This window comes from Periophthalmus magnuspinnatus, chromosome 8 (assembly GCF_009829125.3).
Source record: "Periophthalmus magnuspinnatus isolate fPerMag1 chromosome 8, fPerMag1.2.pri, whole genome shotgun sequence".
In the NCBI taxonomy this organism is placed as follows: Eukaryota; Metazoa; Chordata; class Actinopteri; order Gobiiformes; family Gobiidae; genus Periophthalmus; species Periophthalmus magnuspinnatus.
In genome coordinates this window covers 26,119,776-26,133,389 of record NC_047133.1, presented here as the reverse complement: position 1 = coordinate 26,133,389, position 13,614 = coordinate 26,119,776, and the positions used below count along the sequence as shown (strand labels likewise).

General features: G+C 40.3%; 3 protein-coding genes across 3 annotated transcripts; 2 read left to right on the top strand and 1 right to left on the bottom strand.

The window, feature by feature from the left end:
• Positions 1-15: 15 nt before the first annotated feature.
• On the top strand, positions 16-2,111 carry LOC117375138 (glycerophosphodiester phosphodiesterase 1-like). Its single transcript, XM_033971396.2, has 6 exons — positions 16-287; positions 745-920; positions 1,013-1,118; positions 1,351-1,443; positions 1,513-1,724; positions 1,804-2,111. The coding sequence occupies exons 1-6, from the start codon at positions 27-29 to the stop codon at positions 1,937-1,939; spliced, it is 984 nt and encodes a 327-aa protein (XP_033827287.1). The 5' UTR covers positions 16-26; the 3' UTR covers positions 1,940-2,111.
• Positions 2,112-2,784: 673 nt separating this feature from the next.
• Positions 2,785-5,423, top strand: LOC117374889 (MAPK regulated corepressor interacting protein 2-like). Its single transcript, XM_033971094.2, has 5 exons — positions 2,785-2,977; positions 3,069-3,138; positions 3,401-3,540; positions 4,294-4,392; positions 5,220-5,423. Exons 1-5 carry the CDS (start codon positions 2,917-2,919, stop codon positions 5,288-5,290), a joined length of 441 nt encoding a protein of 146 aa, XP_033826985.1. The 5' UTR covers positions 2,785-2,916; the 3' UTR covers positions 5,291-5,423.
• Positions 5,424-5,511: 88 nt separating this feature from the next.
• Positions 5,512-13,612, bottom strand: trap1 (TNF receptor-associated protein 1). The gene is made up of 18 exons (XM_033970993.2): positions 13,402-13,612; positions 13,144-13,305; positions 12,983-13,065; positions 12,772-12,912; positions 10,616-10,687; positions 10,374-10,534; positions 10,192-10,301; positions 10,038-10,111; positions 9,790-9,945; positions 9,281-9,401; positions 9,135-9,204; positions 8,590-8,737; positions 7,390-7,575; positions 7,148-7,286; positions 6,897-6,982; positions 6,662-6,807; positions 6,519-6,591; positions 5,512-6,374 (listed from the first exon to the last, which is right to left on the bottom strand). The coding sequence occupies exons 1-18, from the start codon at positions 13,526-13,528 to the stop codon at positions 6,273-6,275; spliced, it is 2,157 nt and encodes a 718-aa protein (XP_033826884.1). The 5' UTR covers positions 13,529-13,612; the 3' UTR covers positions 5,512-6,272.
• Positions 13,613-13,614: the final 2 nt, after the last annotated feature.

The following is a 13,614-nucleotide window of genomic DNA, read 5'->3' as shown; positions in this document are numbered from 1 at the left end:
AAAATATCTCTTCATTTTTATCCATAATGCTACAAATGGGAGAAGATTTGATGTGCTACTCGTCGTTGTTTTTGTTGGTCTTGTTGGGGACGAGGAGCCCCTCTGTAGCCTCTCTGCTCACTGTCTCCATGTTCGTCTTCATCACGATGTTCCGGTTCGCCCCGCTGCCCGCGGAGCAGGCCGGGAAAGTGCTGCGGCCGCGGGCTTCTGTCGGCAGGGTCCTGGTGGTGGCGCATCGCGGGGGCGGTCACGACGCTCCAGAGAACACGCTATCTGCCATCAGAGAGGTCCAAACTCGATTAATGTTGTTAAGTCCCTCCGGTTTAATGGCAGTGTTTCGTATTTGATGCTCACATACTGCCCAGCGCCTCAGTGCGTTTGGACATGCAGAGTAATAGGCTTTCATTTTCTTAAGCAGTTGATCCAGTATTCTTGCTGTTTTTTACTGCATGGGTGGATCCAACTACCAAAACTGAAAATGTTGAGTCTATTCTACCATACATTCCTTTTGCTGGCCTGAATAATGCCACAGTGCTGCCAGTCATCTGATGCCATAGTTTCTGTAGGAAGTTGAAATTCAAATGCATTGTTGCCTTCCTCAGTCGCACCATTACCATTTGGATGTTTTCATATTGGAGGTCTTTTAATTAGCATTAAAGAGGGCAGCTGCTGTGAAGTAAATGACTCATGCTGGGTAGGCTATATGTTCATTTTGTGACATGTTTTGACTTGATCTTGTTGCAGGCCAGCAGAAATGGGGCTGGTGCTGTACAGCTGGACCTGAGATTCACTGCAGATGGAGTGGCTGTTCTGATGCACGATGAAACTGTGGACCGCACCACCAATGGCTCCGGACGACTCAGCAAACTGCGCTTTGCTCAGATAAGAACTCTGGATGCTGCTGCACGGCATAGGCTCAAGTATGCATTAACTCACACTTTTATAGGACCTACTGTGTATGAACAGTTTACTGACAGCTTCATGAACTAACAACATTTTGTTCTCTCTGTAGAGACAAGTTCAGCGTGGAGATGGTGCCCACTCTCCAGGAGGCAGTGGAGGAATGTCTAAAACACCAACTGACAATTTTCTTTGGCGTTAGAGGTGACCCAGAAAAGGTCATTTGAATGAACTTTCATAGGCCTATATTTGGTTCAATGATTGAGATTTATTTTTGTAATTGTTGTTTATTTGTGTGTGTATGTATGTATGTGGTATAAGTTATACCTGTATAACATATATCATGTGCCTCTTCTAATCTTGTTTCAAAAATGTATCAGCTATATACCACAAACTGGGATCTTACCATCGGTCCTAAATGCTTAAGTTATATTTAAATATATTTTACAGGCTGCATCAGCTCTCCATCACTTGTATAAGAAGTATCCAGGTCTTCACAATTCAAGCATTGTTTCCTCATTTGAACCCAAAGTTATTTACAAGGTAACAAAAGGCAAAGTATAAAACTAATTCTAGGTTCTAGATTAAGCGTGTCTGTTTCACTTGTTGCAGATGCGTCAGACTGACCCGAGTGTAGTGACTGCTCTCTCACACCAGCCCTGGAGATTCAGTCAAGTTGAAAATGGCACTGATCAGAACAAATCCAGATGGGGACAGATATGGTCGGCCATTTTGGATGTTGTGTTAGACTGGGCCCATCATCATGTACTGTGGAGACTCTGTGGAATCTCAGCTATTCTTGTACATAAAGACTCTATATCGCTGTGAGTTACATTTACTTTGTATTCATCATTCTCTTTATCCTATTTACCATGACTCACCCAATGTATCTCTTTTTGTCAGGGATTATGTGCAGTTTTGGGCCCAACGCAGTGTGGAGGTGGTGGGCTGGACAGTCAACTCTGCTGTGGAGAAAGAGTTTTATCAAAATGTATTGAAAATTGGATACTTAACCGAATGTTTGCTAGAGGACTGTTAACATCATTATTAGATAATAATAGTGGTAAGTAATAATACATGTGTAAGTTGAAAGATTATATGATTTATTTACATTTCAGTCTTTATATTAAATAAAAAGGATTAAATTCTATGTTAACAGAACGAGCTCATAAAAGTTGATTTAGCCTTTTTAAAGAAATAAATCCACTTTGAACAAAATCCCTTATTTGTCCTTTTTTTTTTTTAGGTGTCTTGAAGTAACAGTGTTTAAAGGCCCCTTATTATCCAAGGTCCTAGAGTTTTATCCTGGTCCTGAGGCTGTCACATTGCCTTTAATACTTGTTCACACTTTGTTATAATTTGGCCTGAGTCCATGTTTGTCTTGATGTGGCCATTTTTGTTAGTTTTTTGTTGTTGTTTTTTCCCCCCGAGTCCTTGTTTAGTCCTGGTCTAGTTCAGGCTTATTTTTAGATTTAGTTCTGGTTTAGTTCCTGTTTTAATGTTGTGAATGTGTGAACACGCCCTTAGCCTGGTTTAACACCGATTCCTTTGAGTACAACTTTTATAGACCACTACAGCGTTTTGTTTACATGTTTTCCATGCACATACATTGTTTTTAAATGTGTTTAAATGCCAATAATAGGTGACTCTTAAAAAAAAAACCCATGTTTGCTGTATATGAAAGCGTCCTGGAGTTTTCTGTCTTAACCTAAGTCCCATTAGGTTAAGGCCCTGTCTCTTTAAGTCCCTGTCCCTTTAAGTCGTGCTGGGAGGCGTGGTGGGGACGTTTATGACAGCTGCTGTTCCTCTGCGCTCTATGACATTGTCCCGTCACAATACCCATGTGGTTCTTGACCGGTTACTAACTCTTATCCAGTTCTATGCTCTAAAGCTCTGTCTTTCTGTTGCGAATTCTTCCGTTTACAAAAGTGCCTTTATAAATAGGTCTGCGCTTCTGCATGATCCGTGCACCATCTGGACTTGGCCAAAGTTTCCAGGTGACTTTCCCAGTGCATTATGTACACTATTACCAGAGGTCCCAGCAAATTGGTTACGCAGCGACGCACCGGTAATACAGGTAGGCCTGCTGCATACTTTCAATACTTTTACATTGCACTTTATGTTCATTGTCAAGTATGTAGTGTTAAAGATGTTCTGTCTCTCACTAGGGCCTACGCAACAACTGGACAACAAAATAAACGATTTCAAGCACAAGCAGACTTCATCGAGCATGCCTGAGTGAGTACTGATTTGACAGCATATTTTAAAGCTTTTAAGAGTTGAAATAACAGGTAGACTATCTTCCAAACAAAGGCAGCATCTGTCAAAAGATTACAAATATTTAAATTCTTTTCTCAAGGCCAGCTCTGCCTTCTGTGCTGTTTCCATGTGACCTTGCAAAGCCAAGGTGGCCCATGGACCTTCATTCAGTTGTTGCAATGGTACATAAATAGCTTTGCACAACTTTATTAAACTTGTGTCTTTTATACTTTGCTCTTAGTCTTCCAGCACCCAAGATAGTTTTCAACCGCCTGAATGGAAAGAAGTACCATCACCCTGCTCCAGCTCTCAACACTGATAACCAGCAGCAGGACAGTTTCACCCCCGCACATGAGGACAACGTTAGGTTTGTCTATGAAGGTAAGACAATAAAACCGTAGTAGTAGTAGTAGTAGTAAATGCCAAAAAAGAGGTGCTGTTCCACCCTCCCTGTCTGTCAGGCCTCACCCAACACAGCTGCTATGACACTGATATCCAGGCACCTAGCAAAGAGCTCCATTCACACCCACATTCAGTATCACATGAGGAGGACATGTGGCAAAATAAGCAGAATTTAGGGTCTATGAGAAAGAGGCAGTCTGTTGTCTGCTTTTGGAAATGGAACAAAAAAGTTAAGTCCGTATCAACAGTTTAATCTGGTCAGTGACCCAATTTTGCAGCTCTTCTTTTCAGAGAGAAGTTGTCTTTGTTATATTATATTCAGAAAAGCCACATTATTAACATCTCGAGGGACCTTGACGTGTACAGACAGGGCAGACAAGGACAGACAGAGCATTAGACACCGGAAAAAGTTTCTTATAGTGTAGTACATGAACATAGTGTTTGTAATCTTATTACAGAAATATTTAGGTTATATTTGCTTTATAGGCTAAATAGTGCATATGGACATCTAAACAAACACTCATACTACATGTGCTTGGTTTGCTTTTCCCACATTCCAAACAATGTTATTAACATCATAATCCTTCAGTTTGTATTCCCAAAACATCTTAATGGAGTGACCTGTCCTCATGGAAGTGTTTTGCCATTCTAGACAAAACTTGCTTTCTTCCCATGATACTGAATCTGAGCACTGAACTTGAATGTTTCAAATCAAACTTTTTTGTTCCTTAGCCTGGCAAGAAGTGGTGGATAACTGCTCAACTCAAGCAGCAGAGGTAGCCCAGATGCCAATCCAGTACGAGGAGGAAACTCCAAGTCCACACATGAAGAGTAAGAAATGTGTTTTACCCAAATCACTGTATGCTCAAATAGCATGTGATTAAGAATCAACAGAACCAGGGCCGGCCCTAGCTTTCAGGGGGCCCTAAGCTGAATTTGTCTCTGGGGCCCCCAGCAGCGGATGCCTCCTGGCTCAGCAATTGGTGATTCACATTTGACATTATGGCTCTGCTCTCATCATCTTGTACAATTGTATTTGTGTTTATATGACCAACATCAGACTGAAAACATCCAGAATGTCATAAGAACAGAACACAAACATATAAGGGGAGTCAAGATTTTTAAAATTCTAGACATTTTTTCTTCGGATTTTGGATTTTAATGTGTTCCAGTTCAAAAACTAATGTAGCAGCGCGCTACATTTTGCTTGCTACTTTTGCTGCTATAGATATAAAACTAATATAATTGAGGGATATTTAGGCTGCTGTAAACACACAAGTCTTGTGCCCAATAAAACTTGATTTATTATTTTCAATATAAATATATGAGCTCTTGGGGGTCCTCTGGTGGCCTTGGGGCCCTAAGCAGCTGCTTAGTCTGCTTATAGGCTGGGCCGGCCCTGAGCAGAACAATGATCTACAATGTAGAACAAAACTTGCACTGACTTCTGCAAGTCGTCACTAGGGGGCAGTCAAACATGAGTTAATTACAAACTTGTATGCAACTATTTGATTAACAAAGTGAAAAGGAGTTAGGCAACTGACAATACACAACACTTAACAAATGTAACTTATTTTACAGGATATTAATATTATATTAAGATAATGATATTTCATCAGTTAAGTATTTTTTTTCATTTTTCTTTGTTCTTTTTCTAGACTTTGTTCCCATCGACCTCGATGAATGGTGGGCACAGCGTTTCCTCGCCAACATAGACAAGCTCTCCTGACACTGTTATGGCATCTGTGACTCATGTGACTGAAGAGACATTCATGTTCATGTTGTGTGCCTTTGCCAGGACGTGCTAGAGATCTGAATGGTCTTATGTGGATCAGATGTATGGACAGTGCTGGGTCGCTGACTGTGGGACTGGCCTGATGATATGCAGCACACCTCCTTTCAGGTCATTTTTTTGATGGGAGTAAAATGCAGTAAAACATGTTTTACAAAAAGCTTTGTTATTCATGTTTAACCATATTATAATTTTTACAGTTTGTTTTGTGCTATGACAGTTATTTCTAAGTTTAGTCATCAGGTCTATAGTGTTTATGCCATAATGGTGAAGGGTTGAAGTTGGTAAAATAAATTTCAAATTAGGCAAACAGTTTGTTAGGATGCTAATGTTTGCTGTGGTGACCTCACAACTGGAAAAGATCCAAGAAAACATAGGCACATTGGCTGCTAACCAGAATGCATAAAGTTATATTCACTAACCCTACGTTTTATCTAGTTGTACCAAAAGTATTTCAGTTACATTATATTAATGTAAGCAAGTACGTCAATTTAATGGCATTAACAAAAGAAGGAGCAAGCATAATCTCAAGTCTTCTCCTTAGCATTTCATAAATTGACTTTACCGTCTCATTTTAAGCAGGGGCAAGTTTCAAGGAGCAAAGATGCTTCTTTACTCAAGATGATCTTACAATAGGAAAAAATACAATTAGAAAAGGACATATCATAATTGAGTTGCAGTACTGCTGCCTCCATTTTACATTAACAGACTTTTTACTTCAGTATTGCTTCCTTATGACCACAATGAATACATCCAATAGAAGTAAGACAGCTTTCATTTCAGATAAATACCAAAGAATATCTTTGGCCTTTGAGAGACAGGTCACCTCTTCAGCTGTGCGTTCTCAGTCCATGTGCCACTGTCCTCCTCAAAGTGACTAATAATAATAAACCTAAGTAGAGTCTGTATGTACAGTGTCTCAATGCTTCTCCAGAGCTTTGGTTAGCAGCTCATTGAGGCGAGAAATCATCGGCCTGGGATCATCGTTCAGGCCTGCTGCAATCATCGCATTGTCATAAATCTGCGAAGCACAGAGGAATGTAAAACCATTCTGAAATGTTAGTTAAAGAGATTATGTTTTCTTATATCTGATATGTCAAAAAAAAGAAAGTCACACTGTTATAATTTAAGGAAAGTTATGAAAAACTATGTCTAGTCATATTACCTGTTCTAGTAACAGTCCAGCCAGATCAGAGTTTGAATCCTTCAGTTCATGTAACTTCTTTATGAGGTCATGTCTGGGGGAAAAAAATGTAAGTGAATTAAACATATCTAAATAATATTTTAAAAGCACAGAAGTAAAATTACCCTGCATTAATTTCTAAGGTGGGCTGCAGTATCTGGGCCCTCTCCTCTGCACTGCGAGCCAACTGTTGTGTTCGCAAGAAGTGTCGGGCTGCTCCCATTTCCAACACTGTGATCATGGCTGGATGTGTGTCCAGGCGTGGAGTGACCTAGAACACCAAAAATATGCATCTGATTATTTGATAAAGCTTACTTTAGAATTAAATGACAACAAATATAAAAAGTATATATTATTTACTTTAATGTTGGTGACTCGAGGACCAAGAACGTTCCTCATCCAAGCCATGAGGTCATCGGCCTGCTCCTGTGTGAGGCGCTCGGATTCTGAGTTGATAGGAAAATGAAAATGAATTTTCAATACACATAATTCTGTCAAGATACCAACTTATCTTTCCATATATTGCAATATCTTTATATAGCAATATATCACACTTCAAGCTTTGTTATGACAAGCATAATAAATAGAGAAATACATAAATACAAACAGACCAGGTTTCGTGTCCTGGAACTTCTCCTCTTTGTAATGATCCACAACTATGTCCGTCTCTACCGAGATCAACTTCTTCTTATCAAATTCTCTAAGATGGAGCAGTGTCAGCTCATCAAACTGCTCGTAGCAAAACAGCACCTGTGCAAATTCATAGGAAAATGAGTATGCAATATTATTACAGGGATCATGGGAGAATAAAAGAAGCAAAGAATTGGTGTGATCTATGCACTTTAGCTCTCACCTCCATGTCCTTTTGCTTCATGGCCTCGTAGTAGGGCGAGTGTTCTGCCAGGTGGCGGTTGGGGGCGCACAGGTAGTAGATGTTGCGTGTGCCAGCCTTCATGCGGGAGGCGTACTCCGTGAGGTTGGTCTGCTGACCCGCTGGCAGAGCAGACGACTCAAATCTCAAGAGCTTTGCAATGTCCTCCTATTGAATCAAAATGAACAGTCATGAATTTTCAGACAATTTGCTGTTTAAAACTTTCTTGGTTTTAAGCTCTAAATGACTGAACACCTCCCATATTTTCCTCAGCAGTGATCTGGGGAAGAAAGAAACATGTGGAGAGAGGACGAGAGAGTGCAAACTAGCCGCTTCCGGTGGCAGCACTACAAAACAATCTACAATAACTTCAAATGACTAAAGTGAAAGTCACAGATCATTTTAAGCTAGTATAAAATACCCTTTATACCTGGGTGGTATAAACGTAATTATTTAAGCTGGTTTCTCCTGACAGGATCCGCTGCAAGAAACTGAACCTTCACCCCAGGTTTATGAGAGAATTGCTCTACCCCCCTGTGTTTGCAAAAAAGGGGCACCAACCTTATGTTCACAAAACATCATGAGATTCAAAACTTCCTGTAGTAAAACCTTTAAGTCTTTGGCATTACATGGAGGGTCTGAAACCAAGTACTGTTTGGCATTACAGCCTGTAGTTGAATAAATGAAAGACACCTTATACCCTACTATGGAAAGAGTATGATACAATTTTCACAAGAAAAGAAACGTACGTAGTGCACCTAACTGCCAAACTGCACATGCTTTTATCTGATTCATGGTTAATTTCTCTAGAATTACTGGAACTACTCACATGAAACAAAAACACAGGGAAAGGTCCCATGTATTCTTTGTTAATAATGATAAACTAATGAAAATTTAAAGGTCATTTTATATTCCCTCACTAGTATTAGAAAGCTTAAGGTAATCAAACACTGGAACTGTATTTGTCACTTGAAAGTACACTGCGCAACAAGTTATTTCTTTTCTTAAAAAAATGCAGCACCCACCCCTGAATGCCACCTATTACCTGAGTTACAAGTCAGTTGTTTACCTTTGTTTAAATCAATCAAATCAATTTGGAAAAATGCTAGTGACTGACATTACTTAGACATTGGTCAGCTCACTATAGACACAATATCACTAGAAGACCTGCCCCTCACTCACCTTGACATCTTGTTCCTGTGTGGTGACGATGCCCTCTCTCATGAAAAGGCCATAATCCTCAAAAAACTTGCTGTACTTCTCTGGCTCCTTCTTGCTCTGATCCAGGAGGAAACGAATGACTCTTTGCTGGAGCACGTCGCGCAGTTTTCTGAAACAAGAAAGCCAGTGTTTACCAAGCATATGTAGATCACTGTGTTTCAAATCACATCACATTCTACAGGTCTATAATATTTAATAGGACAGGTAAAATTACTAATGTTAATATGCATGATTGTGTGGCTATAAAATGAGTTCAAGGGCAGAGACACAGAAATCATTAGAAATCTGTTTGTGTTTGTCAGTTTTCCTTTTGGATCAAATATCCAAATATCTATTTGTCCCCCATCTGGGAGCTTAAAATTATGAGATTTTAGAATTACAGATGCCAGAGCAATAAAAAAAATTCTTTATATACCTATATCCATCTCTTTTGAATGGTGGAAAGTACTCAAAATGGCGCCTATCAACAGGAAGCTAAAAGCAACAAGTAACATGAAATTTTGTACCTGATGAGTGCACTCTCCTGAAGAAGCTCTCTGCTCAAATTCAGAGGGATGTCCTCACTGTCCACCACACCTGCACATCCGCAACATCAGAATGTTAAAACTTCATGTGCGTTGATCTTTGAACGAGTATTTGTCACAACACACACCTCTCAGGAAGCGCAGCCACTTTGGTAAGATGTCTGTGGCTTTCGTCTGGATCAAGACCTTTCTGCTGTATAGGGCCACACTAGAGCCCATTTCCCTGCTCACATCAAACATGCTGGGTTTCTGTTGAGGACACTGGTTATGTCTATATGCACACCAAAAATCTAATCATCAACCATTTGTGGAGTTATCAAATTATTGAAATGCCATGGAAACGCTTACATCTGATGTGACTAATCAGATTACTTTCTGATTGCTGACACTGCAGTAGGTTTTGACAAGGAAAATCGTGCAAGAAAGGGCAAACTAATGTGGCAAAGACAAAAATGAAAGAAAAAATATCAAAGTTTGAGGTTATAATTACTGTTGAAATGCACTGATTAACTTGACACATGTCAAGAGGTGTTTTGAGGATCAGACTTCACGTTTTCTAATTTTTACTGGCCATATAATGTGCCCACCATTACCCTCTTAGAACCACCTTAAGATAAATATTTTAAAAGTTTCTCACCGCCTCTGGGACATAAAAGATGCTTCTGATGTTGAGCGGGGCATCAGCGCGGTAGTGCAGGGTGTAGCGTGGTTTATCATAAGCTTGGGCTACATAGCGGTAAAACTCCTCATGCTGCCACTCACTGATTTCCTTTGGTTCCATCATCCACAGTGCCTAAAATAAAGATGCATAAACCCGTGTGAAATATGTTTCGCACACTTTTTTATTGTACTTTTTACATTGCGGAACCAAATAGGATCACCAACCTGTAGCGTATTCAGCCTTCGTCCATTCAGGAAAATTGGGAAACTCACAAAGTTACTGTACTTTGTCACAACCTCTGTAAATAAAATCATGTTTAGACAATGCTAAGTTCAATGCAAACAGGTCTGACCAGCCAACCACAGTCCAGGATGTCACCTTTAACTCTATCCTCATGAGAAAACTCTTTGCAGTCGTCTTTAAGGTGAAGCACAATTTTGGTGCCTTGTTGAACCCCACTGGCTTCAGCAATCTCAAAAACACCTGAGCTGCAAAACAGAAAGATAAAATGCTGACATCTATTGATTTTGTTCTGTCTTTAATTTTCACTTGTGTCTCACCCATCGGAGGACCACTTGTATCCTGGTGAGTCCGGGTCTGCAGTGTGTGAATACACATCCACGCGATCCGCTACCATAAAGGCAGAGTAAAAGCCCACTCCAAACTGACCAATAATGGTGCTGCTGGCCTCTGCCTGGTTCTGAAGGGCATCTAAGAAAGCCTAGAGAGAATAATGTTTGTTATAAAATTGACTGACAGTTTCTTTAGACATAAACTGAAATATATATTGCATATTAAATACCTTTGAGCCAGAACGAGCAATAGTTCCCAAGTTCTCTACCAGCTCTGTTTGGTTCATTCCAACCCCTGTATCCTGTATCAGAATAAAATTTCTTTAAAATAACAAAAGAATCTTGAATTTTGCAGTACAAAAAAAAACAAAAAACGTATCAAAGTTTTAAAATACATTTTGCCATTCAAGTAGCTTCTTCAGTTGGCTCTGCTCTGGTAAGGGATTGTCTTTCCTGATATCCTCCCCTCTGCCAAGATCTGTACTTCACCATCTTTAAAGGAGTTATTATTGGCTTGATTTTGGAAGGGGGTTCAGAGATTAAAATTTTTTTCTAAGGAAGATGAGATCTTGTGTTTATACTGTCAGCTTCCTCAACCAACGCAAATAGCTTCTGGACACATGCGATCGTGGGATACATGCCAAATAAGCGTATGCTGCAGTTTGGGGACAGTGTCAGTGCCCTTACTCTCTATATGCACCATAGACTTGGAAGGTAAGAGATAAAAGAAATAACGAAACCCTCTACACGTGAAAACAATGTTCCCACTCTTTTGGTAATGGTCCACAGGACATATGCCAAACCTGAATACTGTAGCATATAGCATTATGGCAGCAACACGTAGCCTATTGTTCTTAATCAATCTGACTGCACACTCCTCATGTGTGTGTTACTGCTGAGCCCAATACATCCATGTCCACCAGCACGATCTGCTCTTCAACATCACAACAAGCAGCGCCTGATGTCTTTACACACATCTGTGTACAGCACATAAACAGGAACGACAGTCTAACTCCATCAGTTTTACTCACTGCGATGCTGTCCTGCTCAGATGAAGCCAAATATTCAGTTATGAGACAGGGGTTATGTGGTTTTGCCCCACGCTTGTCTTTTCTCACTTTCTAAACATTTAGTCCTGATGCACTCATTTTAACCAAACACAAGCTGTACAATTTAAATCCAGACTGTAACTCCAGCAAAGTCCAAAATTTTAGGCATCCACGTTTATTTCTTCTTCTTAATCCTCGTCAATATTTTCAAGATCCTTTTCTGTTCTTTTGCCAAAAGTCCGCCACAAAATAAAGAGTTGCTGTCACTCAGCTGCCACTGCTCAGTGCACAGAGGTTAGCACACCGCATATAAGGTTTACTTTACAGTTTAACCTTCAAGATAACAGTTTATTGCAGATTATTGCCGATTCAATCTCATCTGTTTGGAATAGGTCTAGTTTTGCCCAGATTAGATCCAGATGACTGCAGATCCCTAGTTTTCCAGCAGGGGGTGGTGCTCTATCCTCAGCACCCCTACTTGTGCAGTTTAGCTGGGATCCTGAGTAGATCTCACAGCAATGTTGGTGCATTCTCCAATGCAGTAGCTGTTTTGTCAGGAACTGTTATACCTTCCTCTTGGTCTCAATACAGTTTTTTAAGATTTCTTAGGTTCATTGAAAGCCATATAACCATGTGTGGAGAGGGCTTTAAAATAACTTTATGTGACACTACCTCGACTGTTTGATGTCCTGAACTAATGAACTGTAATTAACCTGCAACAATACAGGTTCATACCTGCTTTCAGTGCTGATACAGAAAATTTGCTGGATCAGATACCAGCCTCCAAATATCTGTTCAATCGATAACCTGGTTGGGCATATACATTGATGTAAAGACAATTAACTGGTCATAGTTGGTTCAAAAAGTCTCAAAGATTATTTTTAAGAGAGAGAGATAAATAACAGCTAAATAAAATACTTGGATCAGTGTTGTCTTACTTTATTTTAGTTTAAAGGAAATAAATGCCGTTTTCAGTCTCTGCCCTGGCATTGGATGATATCGGCAGATAGTTAAACCCATAGTATCCAAATTGGTATTGGAACTGAAAAAGCTGGATTGGTGCATTCCTGTATAGTTTGTACTGTATATCAAGTCTATTTTTACTATGTTACATACATTTACCTTGCATGTCCTTACTGTTTAATTTTATATTATTAATCTTTGTTTAATGCTGCACCATAACACCCAAGCAATTTCCTAGTTTGTGAGCTTTGTTCACCGACAACGCAGTTTATTCTGATTCTGTGTTTCTAAACTCTAATACTCTGAAAAGGCTGTGTATTTCAGTTTAATTTACATATAACTTCGAGTGGCACAGTAAACACTATGAGGCAAACCTGGATGGTGAATGTGCCTTGGTTGGCGTCAGTCTTCAGATGGATCTCCATTGGGGCAGTCTCTCCACCTGCTGTCATAAGCTTGTGCCGTAGTTTTTCCAGAGCATCACTTCCATTAGAGATCAACTCCCTAATGAAAACCTAGCATATTTATGATAGGTTTAGGAAAGCACTTGGATACAACATGACTATAGTCCTATGTCAAACTCACTTCTTTTTCTGAGTACAGAGATCTGGCAACAATGTCCAGCAGCTTCTTGGTCTCTGCCTGAAATTCATGTTTTGAAGAGGAACCTGGAGAGGTCAAAATGTATTCTTAAATGTTGCAAATGTGTTATATGGATTGGAACCGATTTTGCATTGAGGCTGTACCTTGGACGGCTTCTGTATCACTGATGATGGTGTGTAGGGGCTCTTCCTCGGGCTCTTGCTCTGCTTGCTGGGTGCTGTAATAAAAATGTGGGTTGATTGAGAGGCTTGCGCCCCACACTCTGGGCCGACTGCTCCATTTCTGCAGTTGAGTCCGATTATAACCTGTTGTGAAGGGGAATGCACAGACATGCATTTAATCAGAGATGTCCGCTGTCGCAGCTATAAAAGATTGCGTCACACTGACTGAGGCTTGCTTACCTCCACAGCACGAGAGCTGCTGCTGGATGGCGCGCGTGCTGAGCCCTCGTGCCATACACGGCACACTCACAGATTTGGTCCTGGAGAGTCCGAGTGTGACCCGGGCCAGCGACAGATAGCGGGACATGTTTAAAAAACAGAGAGCAATGCAAAGGAGGTCGATTGGATGTGTAGGGGACACACGCTGATCCAACAGACACAGGACCTCTGCGC